Source organism: Furipterus horrens, unplaced genomic scaffold (genome assembly GCF_987537825.1).
Source record: "Furipterus horrens unplaced genomic scaffold, mFurHor1.1.pri manual_scaffold_10, whole genome shotgun sequence".
Taxonomy (NCBI): domain Eukaryota; kingdom Metazoa; phylum Chordata; class Mammalia; order Chiroptera; family Furipteridae; genus Furipterus; species Furipterus horrens.
In genome coordinates, this window is record NW_028327180.1 from 100,448,923 (window position 1) to 100,476,726 (window position 27,804).

At 51.2% G+C, this 27,804-nt stretch overlaps 2 protein-coding genes and 1 pseudogene across 4 annotated transcripts; 2 read left to right on the forward strand and 1 right to left on the reverse strand.

The window, feature by feature from the left end:
• Positions 1-1,720: 1,720 nt before the first annotated feature.
• ZNF12 (zinc finger protein 12) lies at positions 1,721-12,883 on the reverse strand. Of its 2 annotated transcripts, XM_090288644.1 has the most exons (6): positions 12,740-12,883; positions 12,414-12,545; positions 11,434-11,498; positions 7,649-7,775; positions 7,301-7,393; positions 1,721-5,724 (listed from the first exon to the last, which is right to left on the reverse strand). In XM_090288644.1, the coding sequence occupies exons 3-6, from the start codon at positions 11,446-11,448 to the stop codon at positions 3,890-3,892; spliced, it is 2,070 nt and encodes a 689-aa protein (XP_090144770.1). In that variant the 5' UTR covers positions 11,449-11,498; positions 12,414-12,545; positions 12,740-12,883; the 3' UTR covers positions 1,721-3,889. The 2 variants fall into 2 exon arrangements, with proteins under 2 accessions (XP_090144770.1, XP_090144769.1); XM_090288643.1 differs by lacking the exons at positions 12,414-12,545; positions 12,740-12,883 and adding an exon at positions 11,804-11,948.
• Positions 12,884-14,935: 2,052 nt separating this feature from the next.
• On the forward strand, positions 14,936-26,915 carry RBAK (RB associated KRAB zinc finger). 2 transcript variants are annotated; one of them, XM_090288645.1, is made up of 4 exons: positions 14,936-14,999; positions 21,504-21,630; positions 21,895-21,990; positions 24,571-26,915. In XM_090288645.1, exons 1-4 carry the CDS (start codon positions 14,985-14,987, stop codon positions 26,481-26,483), a joined length of 2,151 nt encoding a protein of 716 aa, XP_090144771.1. In that variant the 5' UTR covers positions 14,936-14,984; the 3' UTR covers positions 26,484-26,915. The 2 variants fall into 2 exon arrangements, with proteins under 2 accessions (XP_090144771.1, XP_090144772.1); XM_090288646.1 differs by lacking the exon at positions 14,936-14,999 and adding an exon at positions 19,938-20,755.
• Positions 16,406-16,581, forward strand: LOC150001075 (U2 spliceosomal RNA; annotated as a pseudogene).
• Positions 26,916-27,804: the final 889 nt, after the last annotated feature.

Consider the following 27,804-nt stretch of genomic DNA (forward strand, 5'->3'; position numbering starts at 1 on the left):
CCATGGCTACAACGGTGGCTGCCTGCAGGTCCTCACCGGCGCCTAGTTACCCTCCACAGCCACAGCTGGCACCCGTGTGGGCCGGCAGGACGTCTGTGGTGTTTACTGAGAGCGAAATAAATTAGGGGTGCTCAAAACCTGATTGCTCGGGATGTGATGCAGCCGTTTGGAGACCAGTGAACTGCAGGAGGAAGTCCGGAACTCCTCCATGATGTGCTCCTGAGCTCCTCTGCAGCTCTTGACCCTCGCAGCCCTCAGCTGCGCTCACTGACTTGGCTTCTGCTCTGGAGCCACTTAGGGAGGATGGACTAGTCGGAGAAGCCTAGCCTGACAGTGCAAAGTAGGACTGCTTCCTACTGCTACTTAACACTGGTCACAATGGTTCTAGCATAGCTCTCACAATACCGTTTTACAGGATGAATGTGCATAAGTGCTACTTATCTTCTTACTAAGGTTTTAGCTCCTTGGGGCAGAAAAGGGGGATTAATTTAGCTTAATACTCCCAGCTAGCTAAGATAGCTTCAGACACATGCCAGGAACTTAATTTGTTTGTTTGAATTAATGTAATAAGCTAACACTGGGTTCTCCTGGCATGTTATCACTTTATCCCATAAAGGAAAACAAAACTAGGTATAGAATAGGCAACCTACATATTTATGGTAAGCTCTCAACAGAAACATGTTAAGAATTATTTCCCAGCTATCTCTTTTGTGCTATCCAGTACTGGTCTCTTTGGCTTGAATAGAAATGTGCTGGTCATGGCTCCACGTCACTCAAGGATGTGACTGTGGACTTCACCTGGGACGAGTGGCTGTGACTGACTGGTATGCAGAGGACCCTGGACCTGGAGCTGATGTCAGAGAACTGCAGCCACTTGGCTGCCAATACCTCCCCCATCCCCAAGAGCCACATCTGCCTTCCTGCAGAGCTGTCTCCCATTCCGTTTAGTCCCCTGGCCCATGACCTCCTCTTACTTCTATGGCATCTCTGAGTCAGGCCATGGAAACAAGTCATCAGTTTGGCAGGAGACACAGCCTTTAAATGCCAGGAAGGGAAAGCAGTTTGTGATGTAATCTCTGTGATAAGAAGAAAAAGCAACCTAATTAAAGCGTGTATTTCCTTGTTGTTTAATCGGAGGCATTCTTTAAAGCTGGCCATATCTGGGCTGCAGTCCTGTGGCTTAGTACACAGCCTCCGTTGGGGAGCTCAGTGGAGAGCCAGGCAGGCTGAGATGGGACAGCGAGGTGAGGGCGGCTGTGGCCTCGGGCAGAACGTGAGCGTGTCTGCATCCTGACCTGTCTGAGAGGCCATGGAAGCAAGGGCTGACCCAGCACGCCACTAACTACAGAGCGATTAGAAATATGGGTGGGGGGGCATCTCATCGCTGCATGCCAGGCCTGACCCACTCACACCACAGACTGTGAGGTCGCTGTGGCTCACAAAGCAGGTCCTCACGCTGTGTCGGTTTCCAGGGCTTGTTGCCCGGCAGGCGCCGACCCAGGCCACACGGTGCTTCCTTCTCTGACTCACGCCCGTGTGTCTTACTCGCGCGCCAGGAGAGTTAAACTTCCCAAGCGTGGCATCCCCTCAGCTCCCAGACCGACCCATACGGAGACATACCAGCACAGTGACAGTGACATGGCCAGGTCACTGAAGGCGCAGTCAGGACCAGCCCCCGTGCGCGGGCGCTCCCGCCGAGGGAAAGAGTGGAGACAGAGGGAACTGTTCAGACACTTTACTGAGAATGCACACTGCGTTTAAGCCATAACGAGGACACGTGGGTGCGGGAGATCTCTGCAGAGATCACTTCAGCCAAAGCCCTGTGACACACGGTTCCCGCACAGAACTGTGCAGCCTGCCAGGCCTGCGGGTGCCCTCACGCAGAACACGCCGACCACCCAGAGCATGGAGGGGCGTGCCACGAAGCGACACGGGCGCTACGCGGAGACCGTGTGGCCAGCCTCAGTGCCGGGTGCGTCACTCAGCACAGGCCTCAGGCTCGGGAAAGCACACCAAAGGGGGTCCTCACCTCACACCTATGTTGCCAGCCAACACCGGGGCAACCCGCCTGAGTGATACACAGTAACCCAAACCATCTGTCGCGCATTATAAAAAGCAAGATTGTATCAGGTTCCAAAGGGCCGCGGGTCAACAATGTAACAACTCAGGGAAACGTACACACTCAGCTGTTTCCAATGCTCAAACTACTTACATCGACATTTACAGAAAAGGAATCTGTATCAACACCTTGAAATAAATGGTTCAGCTCAAGTCCACTTCCCAACTGTGTGACTCCTGCAAAAGTGTAACTTTGTATCTTCCGTTTTCATTAACAGAGCAACTTAAATCCACTTGCTTGAAAATAAATTCAGTCTTTCACAAAAGAAACAGTCCCGAGCTGCAGTGGCCCACAGCTGGCTGGCTCAGGCTGGCTCAGGGGCCGCGGGTCCCTCCAGTCTTTCCGCTCTGCCACGCTCCAGTTACCCCTCATTGTTGGAAGACGTCACCAGGCATCCCGTCCTGACAAGCAGCGTTCGACACCAGCTCCACGTCACCCTTCAGGGGTCTTTGAATCCCTGAGGACACCTTTCCAGAGATAACCTGGCAGATATCTCCTTTGTATACGTGTCTATAATTGGGTCCCGTGGCCTCTCCATCTCTGGTCGTGAGAAAGGGATTCTCATTACTCGTAAAAACTGATCAGGATTTGTTCCCCATTCCACAAGGAGAAGTGGCCACCCAAACTCTGCCAGCGAACAGCAAGGAGCGAGTGACGAGCGTGGCTACACAGAAGTGTCTGCCACAAACCCACGTGAACATGTCCATCTATTCAGGAACCAGGAGTGGGGCACAACACTTAAAAACACAGGTAATTCCTGTTACATCGTATGGTGGTCTGCACACTTACATTTGTGTAGACATCCAAATAATAACACATGAAAAAAATTACATACAAATTAGAAAAACAATTAGATAAAAATGGGAATATTTTAAAACCATATAAAGTTCAATGAATACTACATTTATTTCTCACTACTGGAGACATCTGTAACCATTTAAAATCAGCTATGCAGTTTTCTATCTATTGTATGCACACTTTCTATGTCTTGCTGACCGAGAGACAGCTGACATTATTAAAAACACTGCCTTCTTTATGGAAGAATGAGTTCCTTAATGACCAAGCCCATCTGTAAGTGCTAGGGAAGGGCACGAGAAGAAGCACTCTCTATACCTGTCACCATGGGTTCAGTGACAATGCGCATCTGATACTGACACGGTGATGCTACTTAAAGTGAGTAATCTTGCTGTGTGTCCTCCAAATTATTCCAATGATGACACACTGCCTTTTCAAACATGATTCAGAATGAACCTACAACCCTGACAATGTACCACGCTACAAAGCAAAGTTGTACATTCTCAGGAAACACTCATATCTGAGTCTGCTGTGGCTCTGTTGCTCTCTTCGTTAGTTACTTGATATTACAACTATTTACACAAGAGCACATTATTTTTCTTTACAAAACAACTTGATATTGTATCAGAAACATAATTCTTAGTATTAATAATTTCCAAAGAAGTGTGTTTTCCACATTCCCTAGAATGACAATTTCCCCTTCGTATGAATTCCCTGATATGTAATAGTTTGAAACCACAGAAATGTATATACATTCTACACATTTATAAATTTTACTCCTGTATAGTCTGATATCCAGCAAGTCGTGTGGTCTTGTTCAATTGTGATTTCTACCCTGTGAGTTTTCAGATTGTAAGTCTGACTAATGCACAGAGGCTGGTCCACACTCCCCCACGTGAACTCCGTCTTAACAATGGTGGGAGTGCCTTAGACATTACATTGGAAGGGTTCTCTGATGTAAAATGAGGCCTGACTTCAAAGAAGTCTGCCCACATCAAGTACATTCATAGTCCCTCTCCTGTGGATTCTCTGATGGCTGTTGAAGGCTGATTTGTGGTAGAATTTTTTCCCACACTCACTACATTCATAGGGCTTCTCTCCTGAATGGGTTCTGTAGTGCACAGTGAGGTAGGACATTCGGGAGAAGGCTTTCCCACACTCGTTACATTCAAAGGGCTTCTCCCCCGAGTGGATTCTGTGATGGATGGTGAGATACGACATCTGGGAGAAGAATTTTCCACACTCGTAACACTCGTAGGCTTTCTCGCCCGTGTGTGTTCTTTGATGTCTGTTCAGGGCTGAATTCTGGCAGAAGGTTTTCCCACACTCACTGCATTCGTAGGGCTTCTCCCCCGAGTGGATTCTGTGATGTATAGTCAGGTACGACATCTGGGAGAAGAACTTCCCACAAATACAGCACTCGTAGGGCTTCTCTCCTTTATGTATTCTCCGATGCCGACAAAGGGCCGAGTTCTGGTAGAAGGTTTTCCCACACTCGTTACATTCATAGGGCTTCACTCCTGAATGAGTTCTGTGATGGATTGTGAGGTAGGACAACTGGGAGAATAATTTCCCACATTCGTTACATTCATACGGCTTCTCTCCGGTGTGTACTCTCTGGTGTCGCATGAGGGCTGAGTTCAGGTAGAAGGTTTTCCCACACTCGTTACATTCATAGGGTTTCTCTCCTGAATGAGTTCTGTAATGTACAGTGAGATAGGACAACCGGGAGAAGAACTTTCCACACTCGTTACATTCATAGGGCTTCTCTCCTGTGTGCGTCCTCTGATGTGTCGTGAGCGTGGACTTGCGGCAGAAGCATTTCCCACATTCATTACACTTATAGAGCTTCACACCCGTGTGAATTTTATGATGGTCGTTAAGTGCTGACTTCTGGGAGAACGTTTTCCCGCAGTCGTGACAAACGTAGGGTCTCTCTCCTGAATGTGTTCTCTGGTGCTGTGTGAGGTGTGTCTTCTGGCAGAAGGACTTTCCACAGTAACTACATTCATAGGGCTTCTCTCCTGAGTGAGTTCTCTGATGCTGAATGAGGTGTAACTTCTGGTAGAAGGTCTTCCCGCACTCGTTACATTCATACGGCTTCTCCCCGGTGTGTGTCCTCTGGTGCACAGTGAGGGTTCCCTTCTGGCAGAAGGATTTCCCACACTGATTACATTCGTAAGGCTTCTCTCCTGTGTGAGTCCTCTGATGTATGATGAACTTTGACTTTTTACAGAAGGATTTCCCACATGCGCTGCATTCGTAGGGCTTCATCTCCATATGAGACGCTGGGTGTACACTGAGGTTTGACATCTGGAGAAAGGCTAGTTCAGATTCGTTCCACTTATAGGGCTTCTCCTCCACAGGGGCAACAAAAACTGGATCCTGTTGAAAGGCTTTCTGGCATTCAATAAATTCAAAGGGTTTCTCCAAAATATGAATGTTCTGATAAATACTTTCTTCATTTAGAGCAAAAGCTTGATTCAATGCATAAGCTTCCTCTCCTGGGTGCGTTTTCTCAAGCTTCACGTGGAGAAGTGACGTCCTACACGCACGGCACTCTTCGGGCTTCGCCCTCGCGTAGCTTCCGTCACTACTAATGAATTCTGAAGGGGACTTTAAGCTCCTCTCACATGAGTCACATCCACAGGGCACTTCTGAAGGAACAGGGTTTGTTTCCACATGTAAAGTCTTACCAAGAAGACGAGCTCTCTCTTCAATTAGGGTCTTGCTGTTGACGGCTACAGTCTCCCTCGAACATTTGTCTTCACTCTCCTGGACCGTCTCTATCACATCCATTTTCCAGACTCCTAAAGAGAGGCAAAGTTAACTGAATTTTGTACATCTTTCTACACAAGACACGGAATGGGGCGTACACAAGACTTCATTGTGGCACAGACGCTAGCTTCATAGGCAGATGAAAATCATCCCATGCACCCTTTCCCCCTGCCAGTGAGGACAGGAGGGGGGAATGTACAAGCATTCTGTGCAAACTGGGCATAGAAGGGACAACAGAAGCTCAGAGCAGTGACCAGAAGATAGGACACCTGCTGAACAATGGACGAGCCAGACGTGAGGGGACTCCTGGCAAATGGGGCCAAGTGACAGGGCAACAAGGAGAGCTAGGGACAAGGAGGCTGTAAGATTCCTCGAGGAATGGGTCCATTCTGGGGGGCGGGGGGGGGAAGAGCAGAGCTTTACACAGTGTCATTTCATGTCAACTTGGGAGAGACATGACAGTCTAAGGCACTGTCACCTTACACTCAGAGATCTGTGATAGCCTTTTGACTAGTCTAGATCCTTCCAAACTATTTGGCTTTTTAAAAAGGATTCCACACAGTAGGGCCAAGCACACTGACACTGAAATCCCCTCGTGCTGAGGGCAACAGTTCTGTCCCAGAGCCCCGACTCCAGTTCTGTTCCTCTCACAGGAGAGACCAAGAACAGGTGCATCTAACAAAGTGTAAGGCAGACCACAGAGCACGCCACCCCTTCAGAGGCCTTGGATTCCTTAACTATTCTCAATTATTCTCAAGCTGCTGTGACTTAAACAGAACCACTCTGACCATGAGACTGCCTGCTCCTATCTGGACAACGAGGCATGAACTCTAGCAGGCGGCCCAGGGCAAGCCCCTGCCCCGCCTTCTGACAAACAGCATCCCTGGTGACGTGGGGCAACACAGCACCTACTCCGTGGGGCTGCAGTGGGATCACGTAAGTTAATACATGCCACGTGCTCAGGACGGCATTTGGCCCATAGGACATGCTCAGTCAGTTTGGGAACTGCTTTTCCCACATCAGTCGCCTGACATCCTCCTTAAACTCACCTTGTCTTTGGTACACATACCACTGACACTTAATTCCGAATGCAAACAGCACCTCCCCACACCTGAGTTTCGTTTACTGTACAAACACTAAAAATTCGATTCCTCGACCAGCTCCGAAAATTGTGATTTTTATTTAAAACCTACAACTTCAAAGAGCCACTGTCAAAATAGCAACAGATACAAATCTGTTAAGAGAATACTTTCAGCACCTCCACTGACCATGAGAATCCAAACTAGAATTCTGCTGGTTGACAAGAACCATTCCTGCTCCAGGAAAATCAGCCTGTCTGTGGCGCAGAGAGGGCCGTAAGGGCACGAAAGACCCAGGTTTTACGAGGAAGAAGGAAGTGACTAGATTTGGTTCTGGGAGGGAAGCATGGAAAATCTCTACAGACCCAGGTTTTGTGCGGAAGGAAGACACCTCTTGGGGTGAGAGCCAGGAAGCCGACGCACACAGGGCACTAGCTGGAGCCACTTCTGAAGCTGTGGGACCATGAGAAGTTCCTGGGAAACGAAACTGCCAGTTGCCACCCATCTCCTCGTGCCTCCCCCGACACACCTGGGCGACTCAGAAGTGGGAACTCTCCTTCTACCCACGGCTCTTCTCCGTGCTCCAGCTTGATGATAACTTCCGGTTTGACAAGGTGACACCCTGTTCATGGAAATGAAAGAGAACGTGAGCCTGGCTGCTGGGCTCCTGCTCTCTTCCATCTGAGCAGAGTACTGCCCTATGAACGACACTACCCAAGTGCCCCCGAGTTGTGTCAAACTTAAGACAATTCCCTGGGGAGCAGCTCTGCCTGGTGCCCGAAGCACATAACTCATGACCCATCAAATTCAACTTCCAAGTCAGTAAACCTGAGGGAATCCCCTACATCTTAGCAGCCCGAGCACCCGCCCTGCTCACCCACAAAGACCAGGTGGCTGTAGTTCTCCAGCATCACGTCCCTGTAGGTTGTCTTCTGCTCGGGGCCCAGCTGCTGCCACTCCTCCTGGGTGAAGTCCACGGCCACGTCCCTGAACGACACTGGCCCCTGTAGCAGCAACAGGACGGGAACTGGATGACGCAGAGAAGGCGTCCGGGGACAAGAGCTGGCCCAGCTCACAGGTGAAGTCGACCATGAACACTGTATACCTTTTACGTTACAGGTTGTGGAAGGAACAGAGAGCTATCGGACAGGCACCGAAAAAGAGTTCGTTCAGTGCACACGAGAGGAAGGAAACGCTGCCTTGCGCTGTGAGCCGGGAGCAGCCCTGCCCATGGGGGACGCTGAGCCTGGCAGGCCCAGGCCTGGGGCGCACTCGCTGGGGCACGGGGTGCGCTCTGCTCCAGGAACAGTGCTGGTTTAGCTCCTGCTCAGCCTCCTTTGCCGGCTCCTCCCCTCCTCCAAGTCATCCCGAGTTAGGGGCCCTGGGCTCTGTTCTCGGGCTGGTCCACTCTCCACTTTGATGGGGGTCCCGCCTGGCCGCCCAGCTTTAACCATCACCTAAATGCCCACGTTTCCCAAATTCGTACCCCAGCCCGACTCCTCTCCTGGATTCCACACACACAGCTCCCAGGTCTCAAGCTCAACATGCCCGAAATCTGCCTGCTGTTCATGTTCCAACCCGGTCCTCCCTCAGCTTCCAGAAGGGGCCGCCTGTGGTGTCCGCCACACGGGCCGAAGCAGTCAGCCAGCAACAGCAGCCCCGTCTGGGTCCCACTGCGCGGGCCCGCCCCAGCCCCGTCTGCCGCGCAGTGTGTGCTGCTGCTTGAAAACGGCGTCGCCGTGAACGTCCCAAGTGACTGGGCTGGCGATGGGGACAGCTTGCCCGAGTCCACGCTAACACACAAGGAGAAGGGGAACGTCCACTACTCTTTTTCTGGCTTAAAAAAGCAGCTTTATGAGCACTTTTAACTTTCAGAAAGCGGGGTTTTAGAAAACCCGGACGAATGAAGAAACCGACCAGAACTGCAGCTACTTAGGGGTTTTTAGGTTACAGAAGATAAGGGAGCAACCCTTAACAGTGTGTTTTAAGACCCTTCTGCACAGTAACCACCTGCAGACAGCCGTGACCTCATAACGGGAACTGCTTCGACGTTTGCACACGAGGCAGGACATGGCACGTGGGAGTGCGGATACTTGGTGACGTCTCAGTTACTACCTCCTCAGGGCCGCCTGTCCTTGCACACAGTGCCGGCTCACTCCCCTGCCGTGAGGGAGAGGGACATGTCTCCCTGCCTTTCCGGAGGACTTTAAAGATGGGCCAGGAAAGAAGGAAGCACTGGGAGCAATGGGAGCCTTCTGGGGCCAAAGACTGCAGTCCAAGGACCCCCGAGCCAGCAAGGGTCCTCCCCCACATCAGGGAAAAGACAGACGTTCTCAGACGTGCAAAGCTCCCAGAATCAGGAAAGGGAAGACTAAGAACAGCCAGAGAGGAAAGAACCACCTGCCCAAAGAATCCCTCCCTCTCGCCCACCACCGTGAAAGGTGCTGCACCCAGTACTGACCGAAGGGGCCACTCTTGAACTAGGAATCCCACCCACGCAAAATTATTCATTTGGGGAAATTAGAAAAAATACAGAGAACTCAATTTCTCAAAATGAAAATATTACGGAATTATATGGTAATCCTGGGAAATAAAGTAAAAAGGCAAAGAAGCTTGGAAGAAAATGTTTGTTAACATGACCCACACTGGAAAAATTTTATAAACATTTAAGACTATAAATCAGTGAAAAAACAAAACAGTGTCATGACAGAATGAGCGGCAGTAGACACGGGCAGGACGTCCTGGAAATGGAAGTGGGCCCATCTGGAAAGGCTACACACTGTATGGTTCTGATTGTCCGACGCTCTGCAAAGGGCGAAGACATGCAGGCCGTGGACAGGTGTGCAGCTGTCAGGGGTGGGAGGGAGAAACAGGTCGTGCCTGGGGGACTTTTGGGTCCCGAAGCTGTTCTGTATGGTGTGGACATGGTGGCTACATGTCACTGTCCCTCTGTCCAAACTAAACAGCACAGCACAAAGAATGAACCCCATGTAAACTATGGGCTTTAGATACTAACGTATCGACACTGATCCTTCAATTGTAGCAAAGTCCCCCATGACCGGAAGGTGGTAACAACGGGAGAACCTCAGAGGGAGGGGTATATGAGCACTCTACCGTCTGCTCGGCGTTCCTGGGAACCTAAAACGGCTCTAAAAATAGTCTGTTAACGGGAAAAAAGTTTCTAAATATGTAAAAGTATAACCCTCCCTCACGACCGAGAGAAAATCACAGGCCTGCAGACGTACTACTGGGGACCGGGGTCGGCCACAGCACCCCAGGGACCCCCCTGTCCTGGCGCCTCAGGAGGCAACACCCCACCCCACCCCTGCATTTCATGGCATTCATGTGGGCAGTCCCTGTGCAACGTGACATCTTCTTATCGGATGACTCACTTGCCCAACGCAAAGGTCTCGGATTCTCTGCAGAACGAGACCGAGCGTGGGACAACACCAGGGCCCGTCAGCCAGGCTCACGCGGCGGCCATCCGCCCCTCACTATCCCTCCACAGCAGGCCTCGTCCTCGGGAAGCCAGGATTCTTCCTGGCACTTCGGAGCCACAGGACATCACCGCATGCCGTGCTCCGCCCGAGTGCCTCGCCGGCCTCTGCAGCTACTCAGGTCCTGCTCCTTTCGGGGCTGCCGGTCACAGACCGCCTCAGCCTCCCGCCACCGCGCCCTCTGCTGAGCGACTGAGCCGCAGACTCAGACGGGACAGTTACAAGCTCGCCACCACTGCAGAACTTCCTGTGTACTGATGGGGAGGGGGGGGTTCCGTGACCTCCCACAATTACTTCTATGAATCACCTCCTCCAAGGGGAACAGAAGCTCCTTGAGAGAAAGAACTGCCCCTTAAAATCACATCCAAGGAAAGATCCTGTCACAGAAACCAACAAAGGGAACTGCATATGGGCAAGGTGATGGCGGTCCGAGGCTAGGACTGCATGCAACTGTGGGTCACAGGGGACCTTCACCAGGTCAGGTTCAGGGAGGGGGGACAAGGGCAGGGACAGGGTCGCAGGATAAAATGTGAATGGGAGATGCGGACTCTTTGCCAGAGATGTCACTGCCCGGTCTGCTGTGCAACCCCAATGGACGACCAGAAAGATCTTCAGGGGAGTTATTTGAAGGGTGAGAGGGCTATTTGTCCAGATGGTCCTTGTTTTACCCCTGGTTCAAGCAGTAAGACAATATATCTACGGGACAACGACGTTTTCACCACCAGCAAAGTCATACGCACTGCGTGCTCCCTGGGCAGTATGCACTTGGCTTACAGGAAGCACAAGGCACCGACAGTCGCGGCTCAGGGCTGTCACTGAGGAAGGCTAGTCACAGCTACAGCGACGCTGTCAGCAAAATCTTTAAAACCCAGGACAAAACAAGTGTGTCGGGTGGTCAACGTAAGTCAGGTAACGGGTGCTATTTGTCATGTTTTGCAACAAATATCAAGAACACAAGGCGCACCTGCACTCTGGCTTTAAGGGCTCTGAAGGGTTGTGTTGTGCATACATGTGACCGTGGCAGGGACACCTGGCGCTGACCTGCGGCTCCGGGCTTTGCGTGAGCACATCCTTTATTTGGGCTGCTCTCACATTTCTGAGTTGGAACTCCTAAGGTGCAGTATAAAGCAAACTAGGGAGTAAACACATCACCAGAAAGACTCACCAGAGATTTTTTCATTTTCTGCTGCTCTTGGAAAAACGTGGAGCTCTGTGAAAGCGGAGGCAGACCTGGAGAAGGAAGACGCAGGCAACAAAGTGACACCACCTGGCTGGCTAAGGAAGTGCCTACTCTCCCTGCATAGGACCTCACCTAGAAAGTTCCATGAATGACACCTATGGGAGATTGTGCCTTCAAACCTACAGAAGGGACCGGAAGAATGAAAAGGAGGGAGCGCCCTCCTGTATGTCTGTAACTCCCACGTGATTATGTGGTGACTTAGTGGGTACACTTCTGATTAGTGAATGAACATCAGTGCCTGTGGAAATAATCCCCATCATTGCACACAGATAAAAACAATGTTGTTATACGTCACCTTTCTTACTGACTTCACAACGTAAGAAAGGCCGCAGGTGCTCTTGAGTAAAGGGATGCACTCAAGCGTGACTCAGTCCTGAAATTATTTTTACCAACGTGGCTGTGCTGCCCAAGAGATCTAGCAAGAAGCTTTGACGTCACGGTAATACACTCGGCCTGGGAGTCAGGCCCATCAGCAATCCCACCTACAGACCCCGACACCGCCCACGGGTCACCCCCCCTTCAGGCCCCGTCTCCCCATCGGTCACCGAGGCCGCAGGGCGCCCCCTTGCGGGCTCACCCTGCGCCGCACGGCCTGACCGCACACGCGGGACCGGGGGATCGGCACACGCTTAGAGCGCAGAACACAGGTCCCGATGCGCGTTGAGAGACACGCTTGGGACGTGGGGGGGACGAGAAGCGGAGCAAGGGCTGTGGGCTGTGCAGGGAGGAGGGCACACGGCACGCCCGCGGCCCCGGCTGTCACTCCCTAGTCGCCCAGGAGGGCGGCCCCTCCGGTGCAGCTTGCCGCTGCCCTCCCGCCCAGACACGAGGACTCCGGGGAGCGGCCAACGCTCCCTGCCGCACGCTCGCGTGTCCTCGCCCGGGGCCGCCAACGCACGACTTACCCAGTCGGGACTCGCGGACCTGCCCCAAGGCTCCCGAGGCTCCCTGGCGGGGCTGCTCCTCCGGCGCCTGTCCCCCGGGGTCCCCGCCGCTGCGCCTGCCAAGGCCGCGTCCCCGAGGAGCCGCCTCTGGGCCTACGGGACAAACTCACTCAGGAGGACGTCCCCCCCGGGGCCTAATCGTCCAGCGCACTCGGCCGAGCCGCCGCGATGCAGAAGGGCCTGGCCCGGACCCCGCCGCCGCCGCCGCCCAGCTCCTCGGGCCTGGCCCGCGGGCTCCGGGGTCGCCTCGCGGGTCCCCGCTCCGGACCCCGCCCTCCCGCGCGAACCGTGGCTCGCACCGCCCCGCGCCCGCTGGCTGGCGGCCCAACCGGACAGCGTCCAGCCCCGCAGGTCCCGCGATCCCAGCCCAACGGAAGCCGAAGCCTGAGAACCACGGCCAGCGGTGACCTGAGCACGGACAGGAAGCGACGGCAGCGACGCGGCAGTGCGCGTGCGCGAACACGCACACAGCCCGCGGCGCACATGCGCACGGGGACGCCGTCGGCCAGCGGCCGGGGCGCGCGCGGGGCCGCGGGACGGGCGCCGGGACTCCGCTTCCCACAAGCCAACGTGCCGGGGAGTTAGGGGCGCCTTAAGAGGCGGTGTGAGGGAAGAACTTGCCGTCCCGACCGGGACCCCAATTTCCCTTTAATTTCAAGGGACGGATGTAATGTCGCCGCTGCACCGGGTGTCCTGGAAACCAAGTCTTTTCTTCACCTTGAGTAACTGGGTGAAGCCCGAGAGGAAACATGCCCTTTCCTTATCCTAAGAGCTTAAGACTAAGAATCAGTGACCACAGACAACCCTGATGAATAACGGGAAGGCGCATTTATAAGCGCGACATTTAATTAAACGTATTAGTAACTAGAATTCTGCGATAACATCATTGAGCGTTAGTCTTGGATGCCTTCCTCCCCTTGTTTGGAAAAAGAAGCCCCACCCCGACACACACACGTTGGAAACTATTAGGACGTTGGCTTCTGGGAAGCGGAGTCCCGGCGCCCGTCCCGCGGCCCCGCGCGCGCCCCGGCCGCTGGCCGACGGCGTCCCCGTGCGCATGTGCGCCGCGGGCTGTGTGCGTGTTCGCGCACGCGCACTGCCGCGTCGCTGCCGTCGCTTCCTGTCCGTGCTCAGGTCACCGCTGGCCGTGGTTCTCAGGCTTCGGCTTCCGTTGGGCTGGGATCGCGGGACCTGCGGGGCTGGACGCTGTCCGGTTGGGCCGCCAGCCAGCGGGCGCGGAGCGGTGCGAGCCACGGTTCGCGCGGGAGGGCGGGGTCCGGAGCGGGGACCCGCGAGGCGACCCCGGAGCCCGCGGGCCAGGCCCGAGGAGCTGGGCGGCGGCGGCGGCGGGGTCCGGGCCAGGCCCTTCTGCATCGCGGCGGCTCGGCCGAGTGCGCTGGACAATTAGGCCCCGGGAGGGACGTCCTCCTGAGTGAGTTTGTCCCGTAGGCCCAGAGGCGGCTCCTCGGGGACGCGGCCTTGGCAGGCGCAGCGGCGGGGACCCCGGGGGACAGGCGCCGGAGGAGCAGCCCCGCCAGGGAGCCTCGGGAGCCTTGGGGCAGGTCCGCGAGTCCCGACTGGGTAAGTCGTGCGTTGGCGGCCCCGGGCGAGGACACGCGAGCGTGCGGCAGGGAGCGTTGGCCGCTCCCCGGAGGTCCTCGTGTCTGGGCGGGAGGGCAGCGGCAGGCTGCACCGGAGGGGCCGCCCTCCTGGGCGACTAGGGAGTGACAGCCGGGGCCGCGGGCGTGCCGTGTGCCCTCCTCCCTGCACAGCCCACAGCCCTTGCTCCGCTTCTCGTCCCCCCCACGTCCCAAGCGTGTCTCAACGCGCATCGGGACCTGTGTTCTGCGCTCTAAGCGTGTGCCGATCCCCCGGTCCCGCGTGAGCGGTCAGGCCGTGCGGCGCAGGGTGAGCCCGCAAGGGGGCGCCCTGCGGCCTCGGTGACCGATGGGGAGACTGGGCCTGAAGGGGGGTGACCCGTGGGCGGTGTCGGGGTCTGTAGGTGGGATTGCTGATGGGCCTGAGACGCCCCCTCCCCGGGCCAAGTGTTGTGCCCACCTTAGTATTACTGTTTTCGTAATTAAAGATTAACCAAGTTTAGTTAAATAAACAAAATGATGCCTTGATGCACATTTATCTCATTTTTGAGAGCTCGTATTCTGCATTCTAATGGATTGTTTGACTTTCAGCAATTGAAGGGAACAATAAGGAAATATGTAAACAGTATAAAGGGACTTCTTTCCACCTTTTATTTAATGGTGGCCAACTGTAAAAGGAGCCAATGTTTGTATTCACCTAATTATCTCTGACACTTTTGGCCTCAACTGTGGTTCGGGTGTGTGTTTCTCTCTGTCACTTTTTTAGTCCCTTCTGAGTGTTCATGGGACGTCATTTTATTGAAGTTTCCTTGGTGGCTCTTATGCAGGAGGTGCTTGCTTCAGCAGGCCAGGTTACTCATGGCTTCAGCTCCTTGCTCTTCTCCCCTAGGTCTGCTGTTAACAATCTCTGCACTTTTCCAAGAGCAGCCGAAAAATGCGTGAATTCCAGGTGAGTTTTCCCACTTGGCTTTTAACACATTTTAGGAGGTTTTTAGGGATCCATCCTTTAAAGTAGGAACACAGAAATACATAAGAGACATGAAAAACGCAGTTTTGAGTATCTATCAGCAACAGCAGTCTTTGTCAGATTCACATGTACAGGTGGTATGATACTTCAGGCTGTTGAAGTTAAGCTGTAAGTATGACCAATGTCCTTGACCGTCATAGGAAAAGGAAAATGCCTTCCATTATGTGATTTGTGTAGACTGTAAGAAGAGAAACCATTTTTGTAACTTGCGGGTTGTAAAGATTTCCTGGAACCTGGAAAATTTTCTTTGCTAAAGTAGATATAATATGGAATAGCTTTCATAATAACAATCTGGAAATACATGGCTTCTGCTCACTTTTGCAGGCAGAGGGCCTCCTGCTCAAGGAGAACTTAGTGCTTATGATTTTTCCAGGCACCACAGTACTGTGCTGCAAATAGACACATTTCCATTTTTACTGTTTAATCCAGGGATAAAACTGAAGCCATGGGGCAGCGACCTGTTCATCCTTCAGATATTTCTGTTAGTCTGTTTACTTGGTTGCCCAGCAAACAGGACAAAAAAGCATCCTCCAGGGAAGGTGCCCTCACTTCCTGTTCCCACTTGAGTTCTCAAGAGTCTGGGCTTTGTTCTTACCACTTTCTGTTGGTAAAGATGAGCAGCGACCTGATTATAGTCAAATCCAGCGGGCTTTGCCCAGTCCTTTTCCTCATGGGACCATTCATCTGCCTTTGACATCTGTTACTTCCAAACTGATATTTTCTGTCTTTACTTGGCTTTAAAAAAAAATTGCCAATATTTCTATGTATATCTTTGCACAATAAAGAGTCTTTCCAAAGGTGGGTGGGGATAACTTACAATACCATTCTTTCTGATATAATATCCGGTGTTCAGGGTTTCACAGTTTTCTAAATGTTTTTTGGTTTGTTCTTTTCAATCAGGATACAGTGTCCATACGTTGCAGTTGGTGGATATTAAATCTTTTAATAGTAACTACCCTTTTATGTTTCATGTTATTTCTTTGCAATTCGTTCTTTGAAGAAATTGGGTTGTTTATCCTTAGTTTCCTACAGTCTGGATTGTGTTGACTGCATTGCCATTTGTTTTAACTTTACTTTTTTAAAAAAATTCCTGTACACCTTGTAAAATTGGTAGTTAGATCCGTACATTTACTCAGATTTAGGTTCAGTTCTTTTCACCAGTCTGTTGTCCACGACATTTGTCTCTTTCTTCCAGAAGTCCATATTGGCTTCCCGTCTTTGTTTTGTGGGGGTAGCCTCTGCTGATCCATGGTCATTGCTGTGCACTGCTTCCCCACGTCTTCCTCATTTACCTGCTGGAACTCTTTTCTAAAGAAAAAAAGCTCTTGATTGTTTCTCAGCCTTTTGGCTGAGATCAAGTGCAGCATCTCTCTGTTCTCATCAGTTTAATAACTGACACGTCCTCTGCCTGAGGACAACCTATTAAATGGATTCTTTGGAGCAGGGAGACGACATAGGAGCTTACCCCGTCCAGTCTGCACACGTCGCACATCACGCATCGCCTGGATTCCGTGAGATAGATAACTGTGTCTAGATCTTTGAAACCCTCTCAAGGAGCCGGCGATGCATGTGGGAATGGGAGCAGTTTACGGGGTCCTAGCAGCAGGGCCAGGGCTGGAAGTCGAGTAGCCAGGCTCTGGAGTCCCTGGGATGAGTGAACACGGGAAGCAGACCTCGCGCCCAGGGCTGTACGCAGGGGCCCCCAGGAGTCCGCTGACGTGTATGCAGCCCCAGGACCGGTCCCAGCCAGTGTTTGTCTTCCTTCTTTTCAGTTGAGTGTTGTTTATGATCTCATTTTAGATTGCTTGTTGCGTTGTTATTTTGGTGGTTGCTTTGGGGTTTAGAGTATGCAACTTTATTATATTTTATCTTCAAATAATATACCATTTCACATGAAGCAGAAGCAGCTTACAGTTACCTTCCATTTACCTCCTCTTGGTCTTTACCCTTTTGCATTTTACTTTTACAGGTAGTATCAATCCCATGATACGTTGTTGTTTTTAATTTAACAGTTATCTGTTCAGATGGCCTGGTAGCTCCGTGGGTTAGAGCATCGTCCCCATACCTACGCTGAAGGTTCATCTGGTCAGAGCACCTACAAGAATCAGCCAGTGGTGCATAAACGCATGGAACAGCAACAGGATGTTTTTCTCTCCCTCCCTCCCGTTCCCTCTCCCTCCCTCTCTCTCAAATCAATTAATTTTTTTTTAAAAGAGGTGTAAGTAATAAGAGAAAATATGCAGTTACCATTTCTGCTGTTTTTCTCTTGCTGTTTTTAAACTTTTCTCTTTATCAGTCATTCTGAGCAATTTAATTGTGATATGTCTTGATGCTGCTTTGTTCATGTTTCTGTGCTTGGGGATCACTGAACTTCTTGGAACTGTGCATTTACTATTTTCATCAACTTCAGGAAAATTTGGACGATTATTTCTTTAAATGTCCTCCCCCCGCATTGAGTGATTTCTATTACCTGTGGATTGCATTGCTTGAAATTGTCCCAAAGCTCAGGGATGCTCTTCATTTTCTTTTAATCCCTTTTTCTCTGTGGGTTTCATTTCACACGGCATCTGTTGCGGTGTCTTCATGTTCACTAATCTTTTCCAGCAGTGCTGTTCCTCTGGTCCAGTGTAATTGTCGTCTAAAGAAGATGTTAGTGTTTTTATCTGTAGAAGTTCAATTTGAGTCTTTTGAAATATTTTCCCTGTCTCTACTCATTTTTTTCAGCACATGGAATACAGTTATAAACTATTGTAATGTTTGCTGCCGATTGTAACATCTGTGTCAGTTCTAAGCCCATTTCAGTTGATTATTTTCTTTATGGGTGTTACTTGCCCTGCCTGTTTCCCCCAACTTCTCAGCTCTTTCCCTTCAGCTCGGCCTCAGTTCTCCCTCCCAGCTCCATGGCTGGAAACTCTCAGGCAGTAGCTGTAAGGCTCCCCTTGTCTGTTTCCCGTGGCATGGGAATGTTGAGTGTCTCCATTAAGTAAAATCCTGACTTTAGAACTGAGAGGGCTGGAGCATAAATAGATGTGAGCATGCGAGCTTGTGTGTGTCTGAATAAAGTTAAAAGGTGTCCATATGTGCTTGTGTGTGACTGAGGTATGTATATATCACATATACTATGTGTATTAGGCTCTCAGAGTTTGCATGTAGCTCTATATGTATGTTTATGTTAGTGAAGTATCAGTCAATTCCTATTCTCTTGAGGGTTTTATATTTTAGATTCAGTATGCATTTTGAATATTGCCAGAGGCTTTTTCAGCATCTTGGAGATACAAGATTTTTCTTCTTAATCATATTCTAATGGCATATCATATTAATGGATTGGTAGGTATTAAACTCATCTGTTTTCTTAGAATAAGTTCCATTTAGCTATTATATATGATCTTTTCAGTCTGGTATTGAATTCTGTTTGCTAATAATTTTATTTTGGATATTTGTGTTGTTGGATATAAGTGATGTTAGTCTATGATTTTACTTACTGATTAAGCAGGCTTCTAACCCTGCCGCTTCTGGACTAACTTAAGTATTACTGCCTCTGCTCGGTGATCTGATACCTCACTGGCGTGGCCTTGGAATAACCTGCATGTCCTGCTTTGCTCTCTAGCAGTCAGCTCTGCTTCCGCCACCTACAGGCACCTCAGCTGGGGGACCTGCAATGGAGCTCTTGTCAGTGAGTGTCATCCAGCTCACATGATAGTTTGACTTGGGGATAGTTCTTGCTTCTAAATCCTTGTTCTTTTAAAAGCTGTGAGCTCTTCTTCGTGAGAAACAATGTCAGTTACTGAGGATCTGGTGCGTTTTTTGGATTTTTCCTTGTCCTTTTGGATATTATCTCAGGAAATTTCTCAATCTCTGTATTTTTCCCCAGTGTTCTCCTTTGCGTGTTATGTGCCCCTTGTGATGTGAAGCCTCAGGTACCGTTTTCGGTTCTGCCTTTACCATTTCCTGTTGTTCCTCCTCCACATTCTTTCTGAAAATGTCGAATCTGTTGGATCTGGCTTTGTTACTAAAACTTAATAATCCAGTTTCTAATTTCTAAGTATCCTTTGGTGGCTGTTTCTTAGCAGAATGATCCCATTTTATGGAGCCAATATCCTGCTAAATTTATGAAAAAAATGAAATGTAAACTAATACAAAGTAACGTAAGTTATTTCCTTTATGGGTTTGATTCTGTTGTTGTGGGTTGCTCATCTTTATGCTTATCTCTTATTTATGCTGTTTTCCTCGGCTGATGATCCTTGACTTTTTTCATTTCAATTTCTGAGAGAATAGTTGCTAAAGCTAAAGTGAATGTACTCAGCGAATGGCCCCAGGTTGCTCCTCTCCCCCTTCTGGAGGCTGTGGCTGCAGAAGGGGATGGACAGGGCTGTGTATGTCATTCGATTGCAGTGGCTTCATACCCCCCCCCCCCCGCCCCAGGTTTTCTTACTGGGGTAAAATAGACGTAACACAGACTTTGCTCTCTTAACCGTCTTCAAATGCTTCAGCTCAGCGGCATCAAGTACACTCATGCTGTGTAGACATCACCTCCACCGGCTCCGGAGCGCTTCTTGACTGGCAGAACTGAAACTGGTCCCTATTCATTTCTTCTCGAACCCCGGCAACCTCCCTTCTACCCCCATCTATGAATTTGGCTCCTGTAAGGACCTTGTGTGAGCGGAATCGTACAGTATTTGTCCCTCAGTGACTGGGTGGTCACACTCAGCACAGGGTCCGTGACGGTCATCCGTGTAGCAGCGTCTGTCAAAGCTTCCTTGTTTCCGTAAGGCAGAATCACGCTCCGTGATGCGTGTAGACGCATTTCACTGACCCATTCACCCATCGGTGGGCGCTCGGGTTGCTCCCGTGTCTCGGCTTTTGGAGCGATGCTGCCGTGAGCAAGGGCGTACAAGTGTCTCTTCTAGTCCTCGCTTTCAGTTTTTGGGGTGTAGACCCAGAGGTGGAATTGCTGGATCATATGCTGATTCCATTTTTGATTTTTTGAGTGGCCACATCCGCTGCACTATTTTACAGTCACCAGCAGTGCGCCCAAGGGTTCCACTTTCTCAGACGCTTGTTACTTGGCCACGGTGAAGTGGTCCAGGTTACTTTCTGTCCAGAGTGGTTTTCTGAGAGTTGCCTCTGGGACAAACCTCCACGTCCAACATGAACTGAGTTAATGTACGCCCCAGTTTGCCTGAGATGGTCTTGGATTACACCTCCATTCCCGGTGTGCCATCTGGCCTATTATCTGTCCCAGGCGGGTGTTACCTGCTTGGCCAGTGAATGTGTCATTCCCCTAATTATGGGCTGTGCTGTGTCCTGGCCGCAGGGCTTTTCCCAGACCCAGCAGGCATCTGGCCGCCTGTGCACTGAGGGCAGGGAGTTGCTTGAGTAGCTCAGGTCGTCCTGGGGTTGGTTGCGGTCAGGCAGCTGCTGGGCCACAATGGGACCTGCTGACAGGCCTGGGGACCTGCTGATGGGCCAGGAAATCCCGAACGCTCTGTGGGCGAGGCTGCTGTTTGCCTGTGCTGCGGCCCAGCCCCTGCCCTGTGCAGAGTGTGCTGCAGCTCTGATTTCTCATCACTGCCAGGATCTCAAGAATTCCCTCAAGAAACCCCCGCTGTTGCGAACCACTGTGTCCCAGGGCCCCTGTGAGCACAGAGTCAGCTGTGACCTCTCTCTGAATCGGACTTGTAAGGTTTTGTCTCGGGCAGGCAGGTGCTTTTGCATTTTTGCCTGACTCTCGAATTAGAACCGCTTCTTACTGCGACAGAGCTGTCCTTAACACACTCCCCTGGGCCAGCCCGCAGCACCGACGGCGTGTCTGCGTTTGCGTGGGCCCCCATCGCGTGCAGTCCTGCGGGCTGCCCCAGGGCCTGTGCAGCCCGGGCTGGCAGCCGGGAGGAAAGCGATGCGCGTCACCTCGGCCACGCCACTCACGTACTCGCTCGGCATTCGCGTGTGCAGCTGTGCACTGCCGCGAGAAGGGGGCGCTGGGGCTGAGAAGGCTTAGTCACGCAGGGGCGGCCGGAGAGCGGGCCGTGAGGCCCCGAGCAGCGCGCGTGTGGGCCGGAGACGGAGACCAGAGAGGGCAGAGGCGTCTGGAGGACATGCTGAGCGGTAAAGCCGCTGTCGTTGCCCTGGTGGCTCCTTTATCGGGACAGGGACCGTCTGAGGGCAGGCGTGCAGCTTTGCTGATCTGTGGCCCCAGAACGCAGATGCTTCCATTGTAAAGCCAGAAAACTGCTGCTCTGTGGGTTGAGAGCTCTGTTAGTTTACTTTTCACACAAATAGGCACCCAAAGGCTGTGCGTTTCCTACGTGGTTAGTTTTCTCCCCACAGTTTGCTGTGCTCCTGGTTGACTCTACCAGTGAGCCCGGGGAACTCCTGTCCCCGGCGCCTTGTCCCCGTCACCCAGTCCCGACCATGGTGCCGTTCCAGGAGCCAGTGTCATTCCGGGACGTGGCCGTGAACTTCACCCAGGAGGAGTGGCAGCAGCTGGACCCCGTGGAGAAGACAACCTACAGGGACGTGATGCTGGAGAACTACAGCCACCTGGTCTCCGTGGGTGAGTAGGGCGGGCGCTCCGGCTGTGCTCTGTGGGGCTTCTCAGCCAGTGATTTATCCTCAACTTTGAAGCAATAAGTGATAGGCCATTGAATTCCTTTGGGGCTCCAGGTGGTATTTGTATCTCTGCTTCTCCATCAGAAGTTCTAGCCTTGATGAGGGCAGAATGGGCCACGTTGTCCTGCAGCCCTGGAGGTGGCAGCTGGGCGCAGAGCCGGGAACGCCGAGCAGCCGGCCGATGCCTGGCTCTGTTTCTCACGCACAGGGTACGACAGCACCAAGCCCAGTGTGATCGTCAGACTGGAGCAGGGAGAGGAGCCGTGGGTGGCAGAAGGTGACTTTCCATGCCAGAGCTGTCCAGGTGAGTTAGTGGACTGTCGCCTCTGGGAGTGACGCCCAGCATCTCTGTGCCTCGACGCCCTCAGTCCCAGCGCCCGGGCAGCGCTCGCCCTCCATCACGCATCCGCAGCGTCCTCGTGGTCTCACGCGTGACGGCCACGTGCAGGGGTCGCAGCCCCGAGGGCCCAGGCACCGCCCTGGCCGTGCACGGTGCCCAGCCTCCCCGTTCTCAGAGTTCCTGCGTTTTCAGGCGCTCGGGGGGCCGCAGAAAGCGCACTGGTGGCTTTGCTGTTGGTCCTTTTCATCTTCCATTTTCTTTCCTTTCTTGATGTGGAACGCCCAGGCTTGTTTTCTGTCCCCACCCTGTGCACTCAGATGCTGACACCAGGTCCCCTCCTGACAGGGCAAGGCTGGTCCCTGCCTGGCGCCAGGTGTGCAGGCGCTGCTCCCGGGCTGTGCCCGCAGTCCGTCTGGGGCTGCCCCGCCAGCTGCGCCTTCTTATTGCCCCGAGTGCTCTCATGTCCGTCTGCCCAGTCCTGGGTCCACAGCAGCCGTTCAGGAAGCGATTGTCCCCTCGGCAGGTTTTGGTTCAGCTTCTGGCCCTCCTTAGGGCGCTGCCCTGGGACCTGCTTTCCACTCCTTTGCTTTTCTCTGGGTCCCTTGAAGGGATCATCTAGTCTCAGCTTTTAGGGCTTTTCCATTTGTACTTAGGCTGCTGATCCACACTTAACACCCGACACCTTTAGCCTGTTGTCGAGGGGACTCGTTCCGTGACAGGTGACAGCGCCCTCCCTCCCTTCCCAGCTCTCTAGTTCCGGTCTCGTCCCGCCGCCCTTCTCTGCGGGGACAGGCCTTGCACGAACAGGCGCCGCGCACAGACGCACGGTGGGGGCGGGCGCCTAGGCTTCCTTGGGTGGCAGGTCGCTGTGGAGACCAGCGCGACGCTAGTTTGTGCGGCTGCTGTGGCTCCTGCCCCTGGAAATTCTTACTGGTGAAGGATATTTCTCGGGGTTTTTGTGGGGCTTTGGGGCTTAGGATGTTGTAGGTTTTGGAGCACAGAACGGTCACCGTTGCGTTGAATGTGGATGAGGGCAGCTAACAATAGAGGGGAGAACCCAAAAGTCTCCACTGTCCCCAGGTAAAAGTCAGTATTTTCAGGGCGGCTGTAGGAATCTGATATTCCAGGGTTTATACCGAATGAAACCCAAGAGTATGAGGACTCGTGTTTGTGTTCAGAGTTGTTACAATGTTATAGCAGACACATGACTGGTTTTAGGAACTTTTAAGTCAGGAAACCGAAAGAAAATAAATGATGAAGCTGAAAGAGCATTGTGTGTCGGAGCATCTAAGCAGACGACACGTGCTAAGCCAGTCCGTTCCCAGCCCTGTGCTCTGGACACCGTGGTCCACGGTTCAGGGGAGTGAAACTATGTCACAGCCAAGCCACCTGCCCGGGGCCCCCTGGCTTATCACGTGTTAGAGTCAGAGTCCCAGCGCTCCTAGCCACTGTGCTCCATTGTGCAGGCAAGTCCAGTAAGTGTGAAATAAGACTGTCAGCCCCTCAGAGAGCTGACCTTTTTTTTTATGTAAGATTTTATTTATTTGTTCTTTTAGAGGGGGTGGGAGGGAGAAAGAGAGAGAGAGAAACATCGATCGGTTGTCTCCAATACGCTCCCCGACTGGGAACTGAACCTGCAACCCAGGCGAGTGTCCTGACCAAATATCAGACCCACGACTCTTACCCTGCGGGACAATGCCCAACCCACTGAGCCACACTGGTCAAGGCAAGGGGTGATCTTATTGGAAAGTTTCCTTGCCATCTGATCTTTCTTACATCTTTGGACATTTATTCACCGGGGACCATCCTTCCTGGTGAATGTGGTCAGGCCTAGGCAGTTGGGGCCCTGGTTGGAGACTGTCTCTAAATTAAGGAAAGTGGAGCATTAGAATGCTTATTTAGGTGTCTGTGCAAAACAGAAAGGCCAGGATTTTGTAAGGAGCTATACTAATGTGGATGTTACTATGGTAATCTTGTTATGAAGTGATATATTACCATTTAATATAAATTGTAATCTCTTTCTCCCAAATGTAATTCATACTGAATGTCTCCTTTGAATATCCATCTGCTAATTATTGTCCTTCCATGGACCTCTTTTGCTCTGAGTCCTCCAGTTTCTGCCTGGATCTCGCTCTTCCAGTGACTTTGTCCTCTGCTCTTCATTTGCTGTGTTTACCTTTTCTACCAAAGTGCTGAATACTGTAAAGTAACAAAGGTCCTCATGTTCCAAGAGAACTTACCCTCCCTTAACCCACTGATGCTGAATCCCATCACAACCTAACCCTTCCCCATGCCCCCCTCAGCCCCAGCCCTGTGTGTCTGTGTCTCTGTCTGTCTTATGTGACAAGTCAGGGCGAAAAGAGAACAATATACTTGTAAGTTGTGTGTGTGTGTGTACGTGTGTGCGCATGTGTGTGTGTGTGTGTGTGTGGAGATTGGCCTAAAAGCCAGAGTCAGCCCCACATTAGGGCACTTGAAACCACTCCCATTCCATAGCTGGTGTCTTCAGATTCCCAAGGTTTATTTAACTTTATTCCTTTACAGAAGAAATACGGGAAGCTGATGACGTGTTAGACAGAGTCCAAGAAAGTGAAGACGGACATTCAAGGCAAGCCGTTTATATCAGTAGCAAGACCCTGATTGGAGAGAGAGAGAGTGCGTTTGATAGAACCTGTGACACAGAAGCACGCCTTGCTCCTTCATGCATATCTCGTGGGTGTGTGTCCTATGGGAAGAATTTAGAGCCCCGTGCGGAATTAATCATCAGCGATGGAAGCTACGCGAGGAAGAGCCCCGATGAGTGCAGCGAGTGCTGGCGCGTGCAGCGTGGTGAGGGGCCCTGGGAGCTTACGCAGAGTGGGGGCAGCGCTTCTCAAAGGGAAGACAGTGTTCTTCAGAAAGTCAGCGTTTTAGAGAAGCCCTTTGACTATAATGAGTGCATGGGAGCCTTGGACAATGAAGCTGTTTTCATTACTCGTAAGAGAGCTTATGTTGGGGAGAAGCCCTACGAGTGGAATGATTCCGGATCAGGCTTCCTCCAGATGCCAGATTTTCATGTGTACCAGAGATCACAGATGGAATTGAAGCCCTTTGAATGCAACGAATGTGGGAAATCCTTCTGTAAGAAGTCCAAGTTCATCATACATCAGAGGGCTCACACGGGAGAGAAGCCTTATGACTGTAACGTGTGTGGGAAATCCTTCAGCCAGAAGGGAACCCTCACTGTGCACCGGAGGTCGCACTTAGAGGAGAAGCCCTATAAATGTAACGAGTGTGGGAAGACCTTCTGTCAGAAGTTACACCTCACCCAGCATCTGAGGACTCACTCAGGAGAGAAGCCCTACGAGTGCAGTGAATGTGGGAAAACCTTCTGCCAGAAGACACATCTCACCCTACACCAGAGAAATCACTCAGGAGAGAGGCCGTACCCGTGCAGTGAGTGTGGGAAATCCTTCTCCCGCAAGTCTGCCCTCAGTGACCATCAGAGAACGCACACAGGAGAGAAACTGTATAAATGCAGTGAGTGTGGGAAATCCTACTACCGAAAATCTACCCTTATCACACATCAGCGAACACACACGGGCGAGAAGCCCTATCAGTGTAGTGAGTGTGGGAAGTTCTTTTCTCGGGTGTCCTACCTCACTATCCATTACAGGAGCCATTTGGAAGAGAAGCCCTATGAATGTAATGAGTGTGGCAAAACCTTCAATTTAAATTCTGCCTTCATTAGGCATCGCAAGGTACACACAGATGAGAAGCCGCATGAATGCAGTGAGTGCGGAAAGCTTTCTCAGCTCTCCTACCCTATTGACCATCATACAACTCCTTTAGGAGCGAAACACTATGAATGTAACGAGTGTGGGAAAACCTTCCTGGAAAATTCAGCCTTTGATGGGCACCCATCACTTCCAGGAGAAAAATCCTACGAATGTAACATCTGCGGAAAGCTGTTCTCTGACCTGTCGTACTACACTGTGCACTACAGAGGTCACTCGGAAGAGAAGCCCTACGGCTGCACCGAGTGTGGGAAGACCTTCTCCCACAACTCTTCCCTCTTTAGACACCAGCGGGTGCACACAGGAGAGAAGCCCTACGAGTGTTACGAGTGCGGGAAGTTCTTCTCTCAGAAGTCGTATCTCACCATCCATCACAGAATCCACTCGGGGGAGAAGCCCTACGAATGTAGCAAGTGTGGGAAAGTCTTTTCCCGAATGTCAAACCTCACCGTGCACTACAGAAGCCACTCAGGAGAGAAGCCCTATGAATGTAATGAGTGTGGGAAAGTCTTCTCGCAGAAGTCCTACCTCACTGTGCACTACAGAACCCATTCAGGAGAGAAGCCCTATGAATGCAGTGAGTGTGGGAAAAAATTCCACCACAGATCAGCCTTCAATAGCCATCAGAGAATCCACAGGAGAGGGACTATGAATGTACTTGATGTGGGCAACCTCCTGTGAAGTCAAATCTCACTTTAGAAACCCTCTGACTGTAACGATGTGGAGTCGAATATCATGATCTGAGAGTTCATGCTTCTCAATGGGGAAAAGCACTTAGGAATTAGGTTCATCTTCATCTGAATTTTCACAGAGGAGAATCCCTAAGGAAGTAACAAGAAGCAAAGCTTGCAGCAAGACACTACAACTCATTGGATGTTAGATAATTTATACAGGAGTAAACTTTATAAGTATTTAATATTTATTTTGGATTTGAATTGTATTTACGTATCAGGGAATCATACCAAGGCGAAGTCTGTCAAAGTAATAAATGGGGGAAAATATTTTGTCTTGGACATTGTTAGACCAAAAGCCATATTTCTGGTGTAAAATCATGTTTGTAAGAAAGATAACAGAAGTTATCACCTCTGAATAAACTTTATTGTATAAACTGAAGTTTTCAGATCATCGGGACTTGATAATGAGATCAGGAGCATTAATACCCAGATGGAAGTTTCCACCATGTTTCACAAATGCAATCTAGCAATAATTCTATGCAATTCTACGCTGGGGTTTGAATACTGTGTGAAAAGGCGGTCGTCTCTGAGTAACGAGCGGGCAGACGCAGCGAGGTGCCCAAGAGGCACCATACAGTGAGACGCACAGTTTTCTTCAGAGGCGTTTCTAGATGGTGTTTCTAGTAAACGCAACATTAATAGTGGGTTTTTAATTTTTTAACTACATTTGAGCAAAAAAAGGTTTTCAAACTATTTTCATAAACTGTAGATAACTTGGAATGAAGTCTGTTTCAGTGACAAAGGACGACCGGACTGTTGTCACTGTGCGGGGCGTGGCCAGCTCAGGCTGCTCGGTTTTAGCCCCTGCGTGGGGCTGTGTGGTGTGCAGTATCAGGTCGTCCAGAAGGAGAACCTGTGCTTCACTTCATATGAATACAGGGTCGTTATTTTGTGTGCTGCCCCTTATTTCCAGTATTTTGGGACAAATTAATACAGCTTTTCACAGCCACTTTTGATGAACTTTGTGTCCCTTCTCCCCCCTTTCCCGGATGGAAGTTTGGTGTCTGTTGTCCCTTCACATGACTCAGAGGGTGAGTCCTGATTAGTCTTAAGCCAATCTTGATAATTCCATTCCGATTGCCAGTAACTCTTGACAGTGGCTCAGGACCCTGGGCACACGGCGACCCAGTGGATCTCACCCCAGGAACGTGAGGGTGTTTTAATAATTAAAAATGGGTAATTGTAGCATATCACATGAGGAAAACCAATGTAGCAGCAGGAAACTAATGTGGTAAAATCACCCTCATTTCTGTTCTTAGCAAACTGTG